Here is a 12,202-nt window from a genome sequence, read left to right as displayed (position 1 = left end):
CTTTCAAAAAAGAAATCCTTACAGTTTTGATAAATAGACGATCTAAATATTTTTTTAAAAAACTAGATAGTGTTTTAAAATGTATTTTAAGTATGAACTATAATTGACTGTCATTGTCTTCGTAGTACGTATTACACATGAACCGATGATGTAATAGCGCCACAAGATGGCGGTATTTTGCACACGTGGCAGACGTGACATTGTTCCGTAACGGAGCAGAGAAGAAGAAACACATTGAGGACACTTTGGGGCTGAGTCGGAAGAGCTAAGCTCTTGGCGAGAGCTTCTTTCCTGGTCGCTTCTTCCTGCACCATCTTCTGACCAGGCAGGAACCGACGAGACGAGCCGAGCCGGACCGAACCAAACCGAACCGCAACGGAGGGGCACAATGGCGTTCACGTTCGCGGCCTTTTGTTATATGTTAGCGTTACTGCTCACGGCGGCGCTCATCTTCTTCGCCATTTGGCACGTAAGTACTACTACATTTATTTGCTCATTACGCTAGGTGACCAGCATATGGCGTTTGGTTGAGGCAGGCCCCGTTAACGTTACGCCATTGACGTAAACACGTTAATTTGTGTGGAATGAGCAGACGTTACTTTTCGGGAATACGCCGTCAACTAGCATCGCTTCGAGTGGCTTCATTCTATCCTTTAACTTATTTGAGTTAGTAATATGCCAACTTTAATAGTTTCTAACATTTAACAATTTGAATGTGTAGTTGTCGTTTGAGAAACTAAGTTATTTGGCGTTTCCTTGCCAGCTAACGAATTTGGAAGCTTAGCATTAGCTCGACGGGAGTCCGCCGTTTGCCACAAATCTCGCGAGAACTGTACGTTTCATTTTGACTTCCGCTTTTCTCTTTGTATTTTGAATTATTTTTGCAACAAGCAAAAGGATTAAGGCCAGTGAAAGAAAAAAATAGTCACAATTCTCACTTAACGTCATTGGGATTTTTTCCTCAGAATTCAGCCTTGTGAAATATCAGAAAAACAATTTATTCTCACGTGATTTGTACGTGAGACGACTTGTCTCAAGATGAATGTGCGATTAGTCAACGCGTGTTCGTGACAGCCCTGTTTGTAATGACTTTTTCTTTCTTTCTTCCTGCAGATTATCGCATTCGACGAGCTCAAGACGGATTACAAGAATCCCATAGATCAGTGTAACACATTAAATCCCGTAAGTGAGCGTCCCGCCGTCCTTCTCGTGAGCGCATGCCATAACGCTCGCCGAATCGAGTGGATTTGACTCAATCGAGGGATCCCCTTACGCCATCATTTCTCTGCGCTGTCACGCTAAATCAGGGGTCGGGAACCTTTTTGGCCGAGATAAATCTCCTTTTCAATTGTTATTCCTTGACAGCCAGAATTGAAAAGTCAAAATAGATGAAAATGTGCACCTTTTTTTTGCCGTTTCACCACTTTTAAAGTAACCTGAATCGTATGCAGCCATCAAAAGAGCTCCCGAGCCATAGGTTCCCTACCCCTCCGCTAACTGAATGCAACCTGGCCGAACCTGTCTAAACTAATGCTATTTTTTGTTGTTGTTGTTCTCCCATGTCCTCCCCGAAACACTTGTTTTTTTACTCATTGCCCCTCCCCCCCAAAATAAAGACAGTTGAAAAGGTCAAAAAGATAAAACGAGTCAAAATTGCCATGAAGGTTCGTACCACTCTTGACCACGTCAAATGGCCGCTCCTTTTGCACGAAGCTAAAGTGTTTGCAATGGTCTTTTCAGTTAGCTCCTCCTCCTCCTCCATTTGGCGCTTCAATATTTGTTGACAGAAAATCTTGGCCGCTCTATGCTGTCATTTATTTACCGTAAAATAACTGAAAAGACTTGCAAAGGCTCCAAACATGCATGGTATTCTAAATCTAGTTTTAAGATCCCTCTGGTCGTCCGTCGGTATTGTTGGATAAAAATCGGCACGGTACGCCAGGGAGCCGCGTGCATGCGACGGCGCAAGATAAAAAGGTGGCGTTCGATGGGAGGGACAAATCTATAGTCATCATGGACGGTCATGGACGTCCAATCCGCTTGAAGTGGGAGCACTCGCGACGAATGATCGAATGCTCATTCGCCGCCAATCTTCAAGGGGATCGGACGCCGATTGATGGTCATTTTTAGCAAGTTGAGTTGGAGGAGCCCGCCACCCGTGCACTTTGACCCTCCGCCCAGCAGCATGATCACTTGTTTTTTTTGCCAGTCCTTTTGACCGTGACGCTTTCTCTCTCTCTCTCTCTCTCTCCGATTGGCCTCCAGCTGGTGCTCCCCGAGTATCTCATCCACTTCTTCTTCTGCGTCATGTTCTTCTGCGCCGCCGAGTGGCTGACGCTCGTCCTCAACCTACCGCTGCTGGCCTACCACGTCTGGAGGTGGGTGGTCTCGCAACGGGGCGATTCCGGGGGGCGGGTGGCTAACAAGCTAACGTAGCCGCTAACCCCGCCTCTCGCCGCAGGTACACGAGCCGGCCCGTGATGAGCTGCCCGGGGCTGTACGACCCCACCACCATCATGAACGCCGACGTCTTGGCGTACTGTCAGAAGGAAGGCTGGTGCAAGCTGGCCTTCTACCTCCTCTCTTTCTTCTACTATCTCTACGGGTATGCTTAACTCTTATTTTTTGGTCACGGGCGGGCCACGTCGCCCTTTCCGTTTCATCTGGAGGGCAATCATGTTAGCACTAGGCTGCCAAAATTCATCCATCAACCAATTGCCAGCTTTTCCGATGGTGCCGATGTATAGATCATTTTTGGACATTCAAATTATAATACCAATCTTCTGCAATTATTGATTTAAAAAGGGAAAACACAGGAAATATTCCCTATCTATAATCTTCATTTGAATTTGATCATAAAACAGAAAGTCGGCACTCATCATTTACACAAAATGATGTGCAGAGCCCGTTTGAAAAAATGTCACCTTTTTGAAATTAGAAGTTAGCTTGCAGAGAATGAATTCCTATTTGTGACGTGACATGTTCTGTTTTTTTTTGTGTTTGCAGCATGATCTACGTTTTGGTGAGCTCCTAAAGCGGCGAGTGGGAATAACGGCGGCAACAACAAAAAAACAGGTCGGGAAACTTGGACCTCAGAGCTGCGTGATCTCACAGCCACGCACGCACGTACGCACACGCAAAACACCCGCACTCAAGGTAGCGGCCGGAGATGGCTAGCATCCATCACACCCGACGCCATCTTCAATCTCTGGGGACATAACGTAGCATCATAGGAACCAGAAACGGACAATTTTCTTAGTCAGTTCCTCCGTCAACTCTCATTTTAGTCTCGACGTTGACAAACTAGTTGGATTTTTTCCCGCATTTGGAGGAAAGGGGACACTGTCCTCCCTCTTGTGCATGGGTCACCCCAACAACGCTCGGCTAGTTTGTCACTTCCCCAAGAATTGAGCCCCCGTACTCTTTGTTGACTGTACTTCATTTGGCTCCACCCCCCTTTTTTTGTTCCTTCTTTGGACATAAGCAGTACTCACTTACTCCGTTAGCCACTAGCAACGCCACCGCGTTTGACCTATTTGTCCAGAAACAGGGTTCAACTACTCTCACGTCCCCAAAATGTTAAGACTTGCCCACTCCGGTTCATACGACCACAATAAAACCATCCCACTCTGTTTTAAGACTTTGGAGGACTTTTATTGGGTTTAAACCCCCCCCAAAAATCAGTCAAGTAAAAGGTTAGGCTACTAAAAGTCAATCAAGTTAGCATAGGCACCCATCAAAAGAGCCACATGTGGCTCGGGAGCACATTTTGAGCAGCTAGTAAAAAAATGACTGTGAAAGGCTGCACAAAGTATTTAAGTAGACTTAATATTTTCACACCAAAAATGACACCAAAGCTTTTGTGGAAGAATGTCATTTCGTACCGTTGTGCAAAGAATTTGTCATCCGGTCACGAAATGAGAAGATACAGAAAAACAGTAACGATGGACGCATACATGGTCAGCCCGATTCCTCGAAAAGTCTAAGGAATATATTAAGAGCATTTTTTTCTTCTTAAAGTGCATGCTGACACGACGTGGTTTCGGCCGCCTCACCGAGAAACGGGGCGCTCCGCGTCCACCTCCACGTCGCCGCTTTCTTGGTAGGCGCCGTGTTGCTCCCGGAATTCGTGCAGAAAGTTGTATTGCTGTCAATCAAGAGGTTGGAACAAATAGGATCGTTAGACTTATAAAAACACAGGCTAGACTGTGTGTCAGATGCCGATAATAAGTGCTAAAAATCTAACGTTACTCCAATTGAAGGACTGAAAACGGGGTGCACGGTCAAATGGTCGCCGGTCTTTTGGTCGCCCGGAAGGTTATTGATAATGACCATTCAAATCTTTGCTCAAATTCCCTAAATACAAACTGCGAATGACTATTTAGTCATACTTAATGCCCTAGTAATTATTAGGCTAAAGAAAAGCTCCAAATTTCCCGGACTTTGATTGTTTTTTGTTGGAGAACTTGTTAAGACCATGACTGATGTCGCTTCTTAAAGGGACAGCGCATGTACATACAAACTCTTCTACACTCACACGTCAGCTCAGTGAAACTGCTCATGGCCATTGTTGGCTTTTATTCATGCGTAGACCGTCTTGTTTTACCTTGTTTTGGCGCCGGTCTTTTGGTCACCCGTTGTTGCGGTCCGGGCGACCAAAAGACCGGCAACCAATCAACTGCACACGGAAAACGGAGACAGTGGACAGGAATGCCTTAAAATGTGAGCGACTTACTTTGACAGTCTGGATGGCGCCATGTCCTCGGTGCTGCCGCAGAATATCCATGGCCCGGTTGGCCGTCATGGTGACGGACAGCTGGATCAGCAGGCAGGCGGTAACTGTGGAGGGGATAATAACATTCCCATTAATCTATCTGATGGAGGAAAAAAAAAAAAATTTTAGTTTGCCATACTTAATGCAGAGCGGCCCAGACCACCATAGCAGCTGCAATTAAAGAAGAAATGACTTTCAAACAATATCCATCGGGGGATTGACGGCAAACGCGGCGAGGAGCCTCACTGGACGAGTGTCCTGCGGTCGGCCTCCAGGCTGCGCCGCAGTCGCGCCAGGATGCGGGCGCACAGCTCCGGGCGGGGCGCCTCGCCGTCGGGGAAGGGCATGTGGTGCACGCTCAGGCCTTTCTGCCGATACACCTCCAGGAGCGAAGGCACGCGGTACTTGGACAGCTCGCCTAGGGTGCACAGCACAAACACGTCCTGCACGCCCTGCTCGCGCACCTCTTCTGCACGCAAAATACCATACGAAAAACGTTGACCCAATAGTCATGGCGCTTAAATTTTTTTTAAAAAATGCCCCCGCGTTGCCAGCAAATAGCGTCGACGATGTAAAGCTCACCGATGTCTTTTTGCAAACTCCTGCGGATGTCTTTGAACCTGCAACCTGCAAAGGTGTGTCGTTGATGGGGCGCCTACGTGAGGGTGGGCATGTGGGGACACGCACGGGCTCTACCTGGAAGGGCACAGATGCCCACGAACTGGGAGGAGCCCACTTCAGACAGAGGAATCCTGAAATTGACAGAAAAAAAAGAATCAACTCATTTAAATCAATGGCTGCCACTGAAAGCCAAGCATTCTCCCCATTTACATGAATTGGATATCTATTGCCTTCAATGGCAGGCAATGTTTGTAATAAAATAACAAAAAAAGATATTTGCTTTAATTGATTTCAATTGTATTAAACTTTTTGCTCTAGTTATTCATAAACAGTCTTAAAACACGGGTGATTAATAACCAAAATGATCGAATTATAATGAAAAGAGGCCAACGATAAAAAGATAAACATAGGGCAATTTGAAAAGTTAAAATAGTAATTTAAAAAAAACAGGGAGATTTATTCTAATGTAAAAAAGACAAGGAAGTTGCGAGGCCAACCATGAAATGTGAAAAGGGGTGTCATCTCCGTGGCCGACGTTGTCTTCTTCAGACGACGACGAGTCGAATTGACCGCTCCACATGTTCTCGAGCCTGCAAAAAAACAACAACAACTGTCCACTCACCAACTCCCATAATGCAACTTGCTTTTTGTCCTCGTTCCATTTAGCAGCCGTGCATATACATGTAGCATCTAGACTAGCACGTTGAATTGAGACAAGCCTACCCGGAAATGCAGTCCTATTTGTTTATCGAGATACGAACATTGGCCGTGAACAAACGACAACCTTTAGGGAGTCGACGCGTACTCTGAGTGTCAAATATGAAGCCGTACGAAGAGAAAAGAGGCCAAAGGTGAGTTGGTTTCCTTACCGAACGCGCAAGAACTCCGAACGTTTTTTTTGACAGCGACGTTGTCAGCTGTTGTGGCGATTTGAAAAGATGTCCGTGAACGCCGCAGCCAATCGGAACGAAGCTTGTCAGTAAATATCGTATATAGATGAGGCAGATAGCGGATACTCTTTCCTTGCTCTTAATTGACGGTTTTCCGGGGCAAGATGGCCGCCTCAAAACTTGAGACATCTGGTAGTCTTTATGATATCTATGCACTCCGTTTACTTTTTTCCCCCAGAAGTCTTGTTTTTCCCCCTTAAGTGTACTGAACGCAAATAATTTGTATTATATGAATATATAGATGTGACATAAGAAATATTAAGGCAACAAACGATGTTTCTAATACTTTAAAGTGGCCGTTTTTTTTCCCCTCCATTATGACGTCGGGTATGACGTGTGCTGCCCACATTGCTGAGCAAACACATAGTATGTTATGTACTGTTTATTAGCTTGCATGCTACGTTTGGGGTGGTGTAGCACAGAAGAAGGAAATAAGAATATTTTCAGGAGAACAGGAGGAGGAAAAGTTGATCATTTTTTTATGATTAGGAGGGGAGTGTACTAAGAAGGCTGCTTTTTATAGGGTCAACAGCAAAGGCATTGATCATAGGGGTGCAGGTAAGATAAAAAAAACATTTCTGATGTAGGTATTCATTTGTGGGTGAATAAGCATGAAAGTGGAAAAAGGGAAAAAAAGTAGTATTTTAGTAGGAGCATCTTTTGATGGGTATTGAATTGAGCTAAGTTCTTCAAAGCCAGCTCCACTTTGTCTAAGTTGTCATTTTTTCTATATTATTCCGCATAATGGTCGAGCAATAAGCCTGCTGTATTTTTGTTCTTTTACCACAGCTTGGATGGAGCAGACTGCAGCAAGCTGACCAAGCCACCTCCCGCCGACAATGCACGCCACACAAGCTTTGAGCAGAGGGTCTGACGGTGGGGGTCCACCACCTCGGCAGAAACAGGTCCGCAAACAAACAAGATTTGTCATTTTTGCACCGGAATGACGGCGCGTCCTCGTTATTTGGAGCAGGTGATGAAAGACCAAGAGGCGGAACTGGTGGCAGAAATCGAAAAGGTAAACACAAATGCAGCAGTAGTAGTAGGAAGGAATACGTATCTGCATTTGTTAGGAAATTCTTGTGAGAAAAGCAAAATAAAAAAAGGCCGATGGCCATTTCAGCTGCAGCGCTTGGTGGCGGAGCTGAAGACGGGTTTCTCGGAGGCCCTGCTGGAGCTGGCCCAGATCCAGCACGGAGACTCGCTCCTGCGCGACGAGATGGAGGACCACCGGCGCCACTGCGGACGGAAAGCCCGCCGCTCGGAAGCCCTGGCCGAGTCCCTCAGGGTGAGACCGCCCGGACGGACGCCTTTGTCGTCGCCGTGGCCAAAACGAGGTTTGCCGCAGGAGGAGCTGGCCGCCGTTCGCCGTCAGGTGCTGGCGCTGCGCGAACGCTCTCGCCCCGACGCCAAGAGCGCGCAAGCCCAAGACCGAGGCAGCCCGATACCTCCGCTCAGGAAAGTCACGGCCACTCGGCGCTGTCGTTTCCACGGCCAAAGAGCATTAATTTGAAATGTGTATTTCTATCCCTCAGCGAGGCGTCCCGAGGGAAAGCGGCGCTGCGTGGTTTTCTGCAGGGACTCAAAGCCGGACTCTGCCCGGAAACAGGTGCTGTATCAGCAATGGGCATTTATGGAAGAAAAAAAATCCCATCTATAGTTTGGGTAGTTTAATCCAATAATTAAGACAAACTATTTTCAAAATAACATTGTTTGAAAAGGAATATTCACCACCTTAAAAAAATGGTAGTTTGATTTTTCCCAAACACGACTTCTCATCAGAAACTCTCCACCATCAACTCCAATCTTTTTCTTTTTGTGTTTACAGACCTCCGCCACCAGGCGGCGCTGCAGCTTCTCCACTCCGAGTGGCACTACGTGTCTTCTTTGAAGCAACTCTACGACACTTACAAAACGACCTCACGCGACGTCTCCCAACCGCAGTAAGATCGATCGTCTTCCTTTTCAAGTCACAAAATGGCCACAAGCACGCCTACATCACCCGAAAACTATGCCAAATCGCCCTCTGTTTTGAAATATCCTCTCGTGTGGTTTCAAGTGTGGTGCGGAATGATACTATCACGTCGTTGTAATGCGCGAATCTCCCAACTTGTGCAAACGAGCTCCTCGTGTTTTTATTGACTCCGACGGAGCATTAAGGCCAAAGCAAATCCCCCAAACACGGGGAGAAAAACGTCTGCGTCACAATACTAAAACAAAACGTGGTCTTTTGGCGAGATGAAAGCGGTAAAATGGCTTCATGTATAGTGCTAATAATGTAGCTAAATGAATTGCTAGCTACTTGAACGCCATTCATATTGATTGCGTCTCGTGATGCGTTCAATGAACCTAAGATTTGCTCGTTTACATGAAATTTTAATCAATGATTTATACTACTACTTTAGAACGAATTTCGCTCGTTTTCCTCGTACCTACAGTACGACTTTATTTCCAAATTTAACATTTTTTCCTCGTACTAATACGACGACGTCAATCTCTTGATTTGAAATTTATAATATACGTCTTTCATCTAGTAATGTTACAAGGAGTGACTCCATTCTTGTAACATTACAACTTTGAACTCCTAATTTATAGGCTCATCCCGTCCTGTTATTCTCCAAATATTACGACTTTAATTGTGTAATAGTATGACTTTATTGTCGTAGTCCGGTTTTTCTTTCGTCGTTTTTATTTGGTATTTAAGAATTGTTTTGTTGAAAACCGTACTGGGCTGAAATGTGACAACTTTTCTCATGTCGTTGCCACGCACGCAGAGAGGCGTTGGCGTCGTCCGCCGAGCGGCTCCTGCGGCGCCACCTGCTCTTCGGCAACAACTTGCGGGAACGACTGAGCGCCCGCCGCTGGAAATCGCTGCTGGGAGACCTTCTGGTGCAACTGGTCGGACAGAATGACGTGAGTGGATCGCTTGCGGGCCGGAGACGGGCCAGAAAAATAAATGTCGAAGCAGTGAATGCAAAAATGTTGTGCTTGCAGACGTCTTTCTCGGACGCTTACGTGGGCTACAGCGCCGTGCTAGCCTCCCTCCTCTCGCTGGATGTCCTCAAGTTGGACGCTGGTGGGGACAAGCAGGTACAAACGTTTCCATGCCAAAATGCTCTTTTCTAATAATAATAATCGGATAATAATCGGACATAGGCCCTGTCGTCATTATCAACAACAAAAAAGCCTACTTGTCATCACACCCAGAAACTGCGTATGACGAAATTGGTGGTGCTTCTCCATAAGCTACGTTTACTCGGCAAAAGTGACTACAATTTGATCAAGAATGAAAAAATATTACGTATTCCATCAAATGAAAAAAAAAAAAAGGAATTCATGTAAAAGTGAGCAATTTTAATGACACCAAAAATGTACCATTGTTATTATTTTTTTCTAGAAAAAAAAGGTAGTTTTGTAAACATGGCAACGACATGACATTGATGATAGAAAATAATGATTTTTTTTTGTTGTGCCCTGATTTTGAGGTGGATGAAGTGGAAGCGCTGTTGCCGTCTTGGCTGCTGTTGGCCCCCGTTTCTCGTCTTCACGGCTACCTTGCTCACATCCAGGTATCCACACACACACACACGCACACACTCATGCACGCTCTCGTCATCCTTTTTCTTTTTCCGGGCGTTAAGAACCTGCTGCAGCGGACGGGCGAGGACCACCCGGACCGCAGCCTCCTGCTGGGCACCGAACGAACGCTAGGCCACGTTTTGTGGCGCTGTCACGCCATCCTGGACGAGGACGTCCACTGGGAAGAGCCCAGGTGGGTCGGCTAGCTCAGAGACCGCCCACCCGCACCCCTAAAAGTGACTAAAAAAATGTTCACTTGGCTAGTTGCGGCGGCGACGAGGAGGAGGAGGCGGCCGGCGGCTCGACCCCGGACGACGTCCCATGCAGGGCAAACGGCGAATGTGCAGGTCCCAGGCGAGTGAACTAAACTATTCAAATTTAAAAAAAAAAAAACCTATCTGAAAGCATACAAATATAGCTGGTATACTCAAGCTAATGTTTTGAACTTCCATTAAAAAGCAAACAAACCAAAAACTTTGCTAATGAATGCTACACATCCGTCAAGATGCTTTTTTTTCCAACTTAGAAAATGTTATCATGAAAAACAGCTAAGTGAAGTTTCAAAAATGATAGAAATGTACTTTAATGTCCATTTGTGTTCTTGTTGGCGACAATCGTCACCCCTCCTTTTTTTTGGCGGTACGCAGAGCGTGGGAGCAGGCGTCCGTGCGGACCGACGGGGATCTGGCCGTGGAACGCTGGCCCCGCAGCCCGCCGAGGCGACCGAGGGGGCGGCGCTCGCTCACTCCGGAGCCCCCCTCGGCGGACGCCTGCTACGACGGCGACGGCCGGGTTACCCCGTACGAGGAGGACGACGGCGACGACGATGACGGCGGCGATGGCGACGGCCAAGTGCCGGTCCTCCTCCGGCCGTCGGAGAGGAGCGCCCGCCTGCGCTGGGAGATTCCCGAACGGACGTGCGGCAAAGTGTTGAACGTGAGGACGGGGTCGCCGCCGCCGCTGCGAGCCGCCAGCGCCTTCAGGCCCATCTGGGAGCGCCCGTCTCCGGAGAACCAGCGGCGAAGCTTTCCCGCTTCCGGGTGAGTCCTGTCCGCGGCTTTCTAAAAACTAGGCCAGAACCCCGTCGAAACCGTCTGAGATCTTTAGCTTCCACTCCTTGATTTTGTTAGTCTTTGACCTCACTCTACAATTCCTATAACAAATGCGCTCGCTTTTGTCTTTAGCGCGGGACAAGGTTCGGTGGAGCCCCCCAGCGGACGATTGTGGGATGACAGCGAAGACAGCGAGGCGGCGTGCAGCACCGTTTGAGCGGCCGTTCGGATTCGGACGTCCAATAAGTTAAGACAATCCAAATGCTTTTGTTTCTTTGGCAAAGTTTGAACAGTAAGGCTGGTGTCCGGGTAGAAAATAAGACTGGGGTGATTTATTCAACTCATCAAAGATTATCAAGAATAGAAAGCAGTTAAAAGGCCACAAAGTATCTGGAGAAACCAGTGAAGAACCACAAAACAATGAATCAAGAAAGAAAAAAATGTTCTCCTTCACCCTTTAAAAGAAAATAAAGAATTAGAAGAAGCAGTTTATGCGCTCAACATTGTTGTTGTTTTAGTAGTAGTAGTAGTAGTAGTACTAGTAGTAGTAGTAGTAGTAGTAGTAGTAATAGTAGTGGAAGCAGGAGTTGGAGGGGGAAAAAACAAAACACTGGCTCCTTCGAATAGGAAGGCCTAAAGTGCACAAGTGTTTCTTGCCACCTCATCCAAAAAAAAGCCAAAGTAGGAAAAAAAACCAAAAAGCGATCAGGTATTATCGCATGGCTTTCTGCTGGAGATTGTGTTAACCCTTAATAGAGCAAGTGACCCTTTTTGCTAATTAAAAAAATGCATAAAGATACCGTAGTTGTGTGAAGATGGCCCAAAGTGTCACGTGACCTTTAGTTTAGAGAGGGGTGATGTATAGTAAGGCTTTTTCTTAAAAACAAACAACCATGTATAATCAAGTTTTTTTTTTTTAAACGCCCGGTTATAGTTAGGCTTCTTTTCCTCAAAATGAGCCTCATTGAAATTGCATTCTAATATTGTTTGGTCACCTCTGTTGAAGATGAAAAGTGACAACTTGGAAGATGCGGGTTTTGAACCAACTTCCTTTGCATGGTAAGCTGGCACTCTCCCATGTGAGCTAAGTTCCCAACCCACCACCACCCTACTTTGCCATTTAGCAGCCAACTGTTTTCCCCACTAATTTTAAGTTTTTTTTGAAAGGTGTGGGTTTTGAACTCACTATCTTTCGCATGGCAAACGGGCACTCTACTCATTGAGCT

The 12,202-nt window shown here is 46.5% G+C and overlaps 3 protein-coding genes across 5 annotated transcripts; 2 read left to right on the top strand and 1 right to left on the bottom strand.

Annotated features, from left to right (window-relative positions):
- Nucleotides 1–185: 185 nt before the first annotated feature.
- On the top strand, nucleotides 186–3,638 carry cnih1 (cornichon family member 1). The gene is made up of 5 exons (XM_077621552.1): nucleotides 186–469; nucleotides 1,114–1,182; nucleotides 2,266–2,378; nucleotides 2,462–2,605; nucleotides 3,007–3,638. The coding sequence occupies exons 1-5, from the start codon at nucleotides 389–391 to the stop codon at nucleotides 3,032–3,034; spliced, it is 435 nt and encodes a 144-aa protein (XP_077477678.1). The 5' UTR covers nucleotides 186–388; the 3' UTR covers nucleotides 3,035–3,638.
- Nucleotides 3,639–3,814: 176 nt separating this feature from the next.
- cdkn3 (cyclin dependent kinase inhibitor 3) lies at nucleotides 3,815–6,353 on the bottom strand. 3 transcript variants are annotated; one of them, XM_077621549.1, is made up of 8 exons: nucleotides 6,265–6,353; nucleotides 5,893–5,985; nucleotides 5,471–5,526; nucleotides 5,357–5,401; nucleotides 5,021–5,243; nucleotides 4,914–4,945; nucleotides 4,736–4,839; nucleotides 3,815–4,147 (listed from the first exon to the last, which is right to left on the bottom strand). In XM_077621549.1, exons 2-8 carry the CDS (start codon nucleotides 5,973–5,975, stop codon nucleotides 4,052–4,054), a joined length of 639 nt encoding a protein of 212 aa, XP_077477675.1. In that variant the 5' UTR covers nucleotides 5,976–5,985; nucleotides 6,265–6,353; the 3' UTR covers nucleotides 3,815–4,051. The 3 variants fall into 3 exon arrangements, with proteins under 3 accessions (XP_077477675.1, XP_077477677.1, XP_077477676.1); XM_077621551.1 differs by having other exon boundaries at nucleotides 5,021–5,192; XM_077621550.1 differs by lacking the exon at nucleotides 6,265–6,353 and adding an exon at nucleotides 6,119–6,201.
- A 309-nt stretch (nucleotides 6,354–6,662) lies between these two features.
- LOC144090077 (uncharacterized) lies at nucleotides 6,663–11,477 on the top strand. Its single transcript, XM_077621393.1, has 12 exons — nucleotides 6,663–6,672; nucleotides 7,211–7,363; nucleotides 7,469–7,633; nucleotides 7,694–7,954; nucleotides 8,174–8,288; nucleotides 9,120–9,258; nucleotides 9,340–9,435; nucleotides 9,831–9,914; nucleotides 9,987–10,117; nucleotides 10,189–10,278; nucleotides 10,572–10,964; nucleotides 11,109–11,477. Exons 1-12 carry the CDS (start codon nucleotides 6,663–6,665, stop codon nucleotides 11,191–11,193), a joined length of 1,722 nt encoding a protein of 573 aa, XP_077477519.1. The 3' UTR covers nucleotides 11,194–11,477.
- The last annotated feature ends 725 nt before the right edge of the window (nucleotides 11,478–12,202 follow it).

The sequence above is a fragment of the Stigmatopora argus genome, chromosome 15, assembly GCF_051989625.1.
Source record: "Stigmatopora argus isolate UIUO_Sarg chromosome 15, RoL_Sarg_1.0, whole genome shotgun sequence".
NCBI classification, from domain to species: Eukaryota; Metazoa; Chordata; class Actinopteri; order Syngnathiformes; family Syngnathidae; genus Stigmatopora; species Stigmatopora argus.
The sequence above is the reverse complement of the archived record's forward strand: the minus strand, read 5'-3'. Positions and strand labels throughout refer to the sequence as shown.

Excerpts from the sequence above, each read along its gene's own strand:
- cnih1 (XM_077621552.1), top strand. The coding sequence starts at position 389 with ATGGCGTTCACGTTCGCGGCCTTTTGTTATATGTTAGCGTTACTGCTC. Across the intron at positions 1,183-2,265 it reads AGTGTAACACATTAAATCCC|CTGGTGCTCCCCGAGTATCT; the intron begins GTAAGTGAGCGT and ends ATTGGCCTCCAG. Across the intron at positions 2,379-2,461 it reads CTGGCCTACCACGTCTGGAG|GTACACGAGCCGGCCCGTGA; the intron begins GTGGGTGGTCTC and ends CTCTCGCCGCAG.
- cdkn3 (XM_077621549.1), bottom strand. The coding sequence starts at position 5,975 with ATGTGGAGCGGTCAATTCGACTCGTCGTCGTCTGAAGAAGACAACGTC. Across the intron at positions 5,527-5,892 it reads ACCCCTTTTCACATTTCATG|GATTCCTCTGTCTGAAGTGG; the intron begins GTTGGCCTCGCA and ends TGTCAATTTCAG. Across the intron at positions 4,946-5,020 it reads GACCGCAGGACACTCGTCCA|CTGCTATGGTGGTCTGGGCC; the intron begins GTGAGGCTCCTC and ends CTTTAATTGCAG.
- LOC144090077 (XM_077621393.1), top strand. Across the intron at positions 9,436-9,830 it reads ACGCTGGTGGGGACAAGCAG|GTGGATGAAGTGGAAGCGCT; the intron begins GTACAAACGTTT and ends CCTGATTTTGAG. Across the intron at positions 10,279-10,571 it reads GGCGAATGTGCAGGTCCCAG|AGCGTGGGAGCAGGCGTCCG; the intron begins GCGAGTGAACTA and ends GGCGGTACGCAG.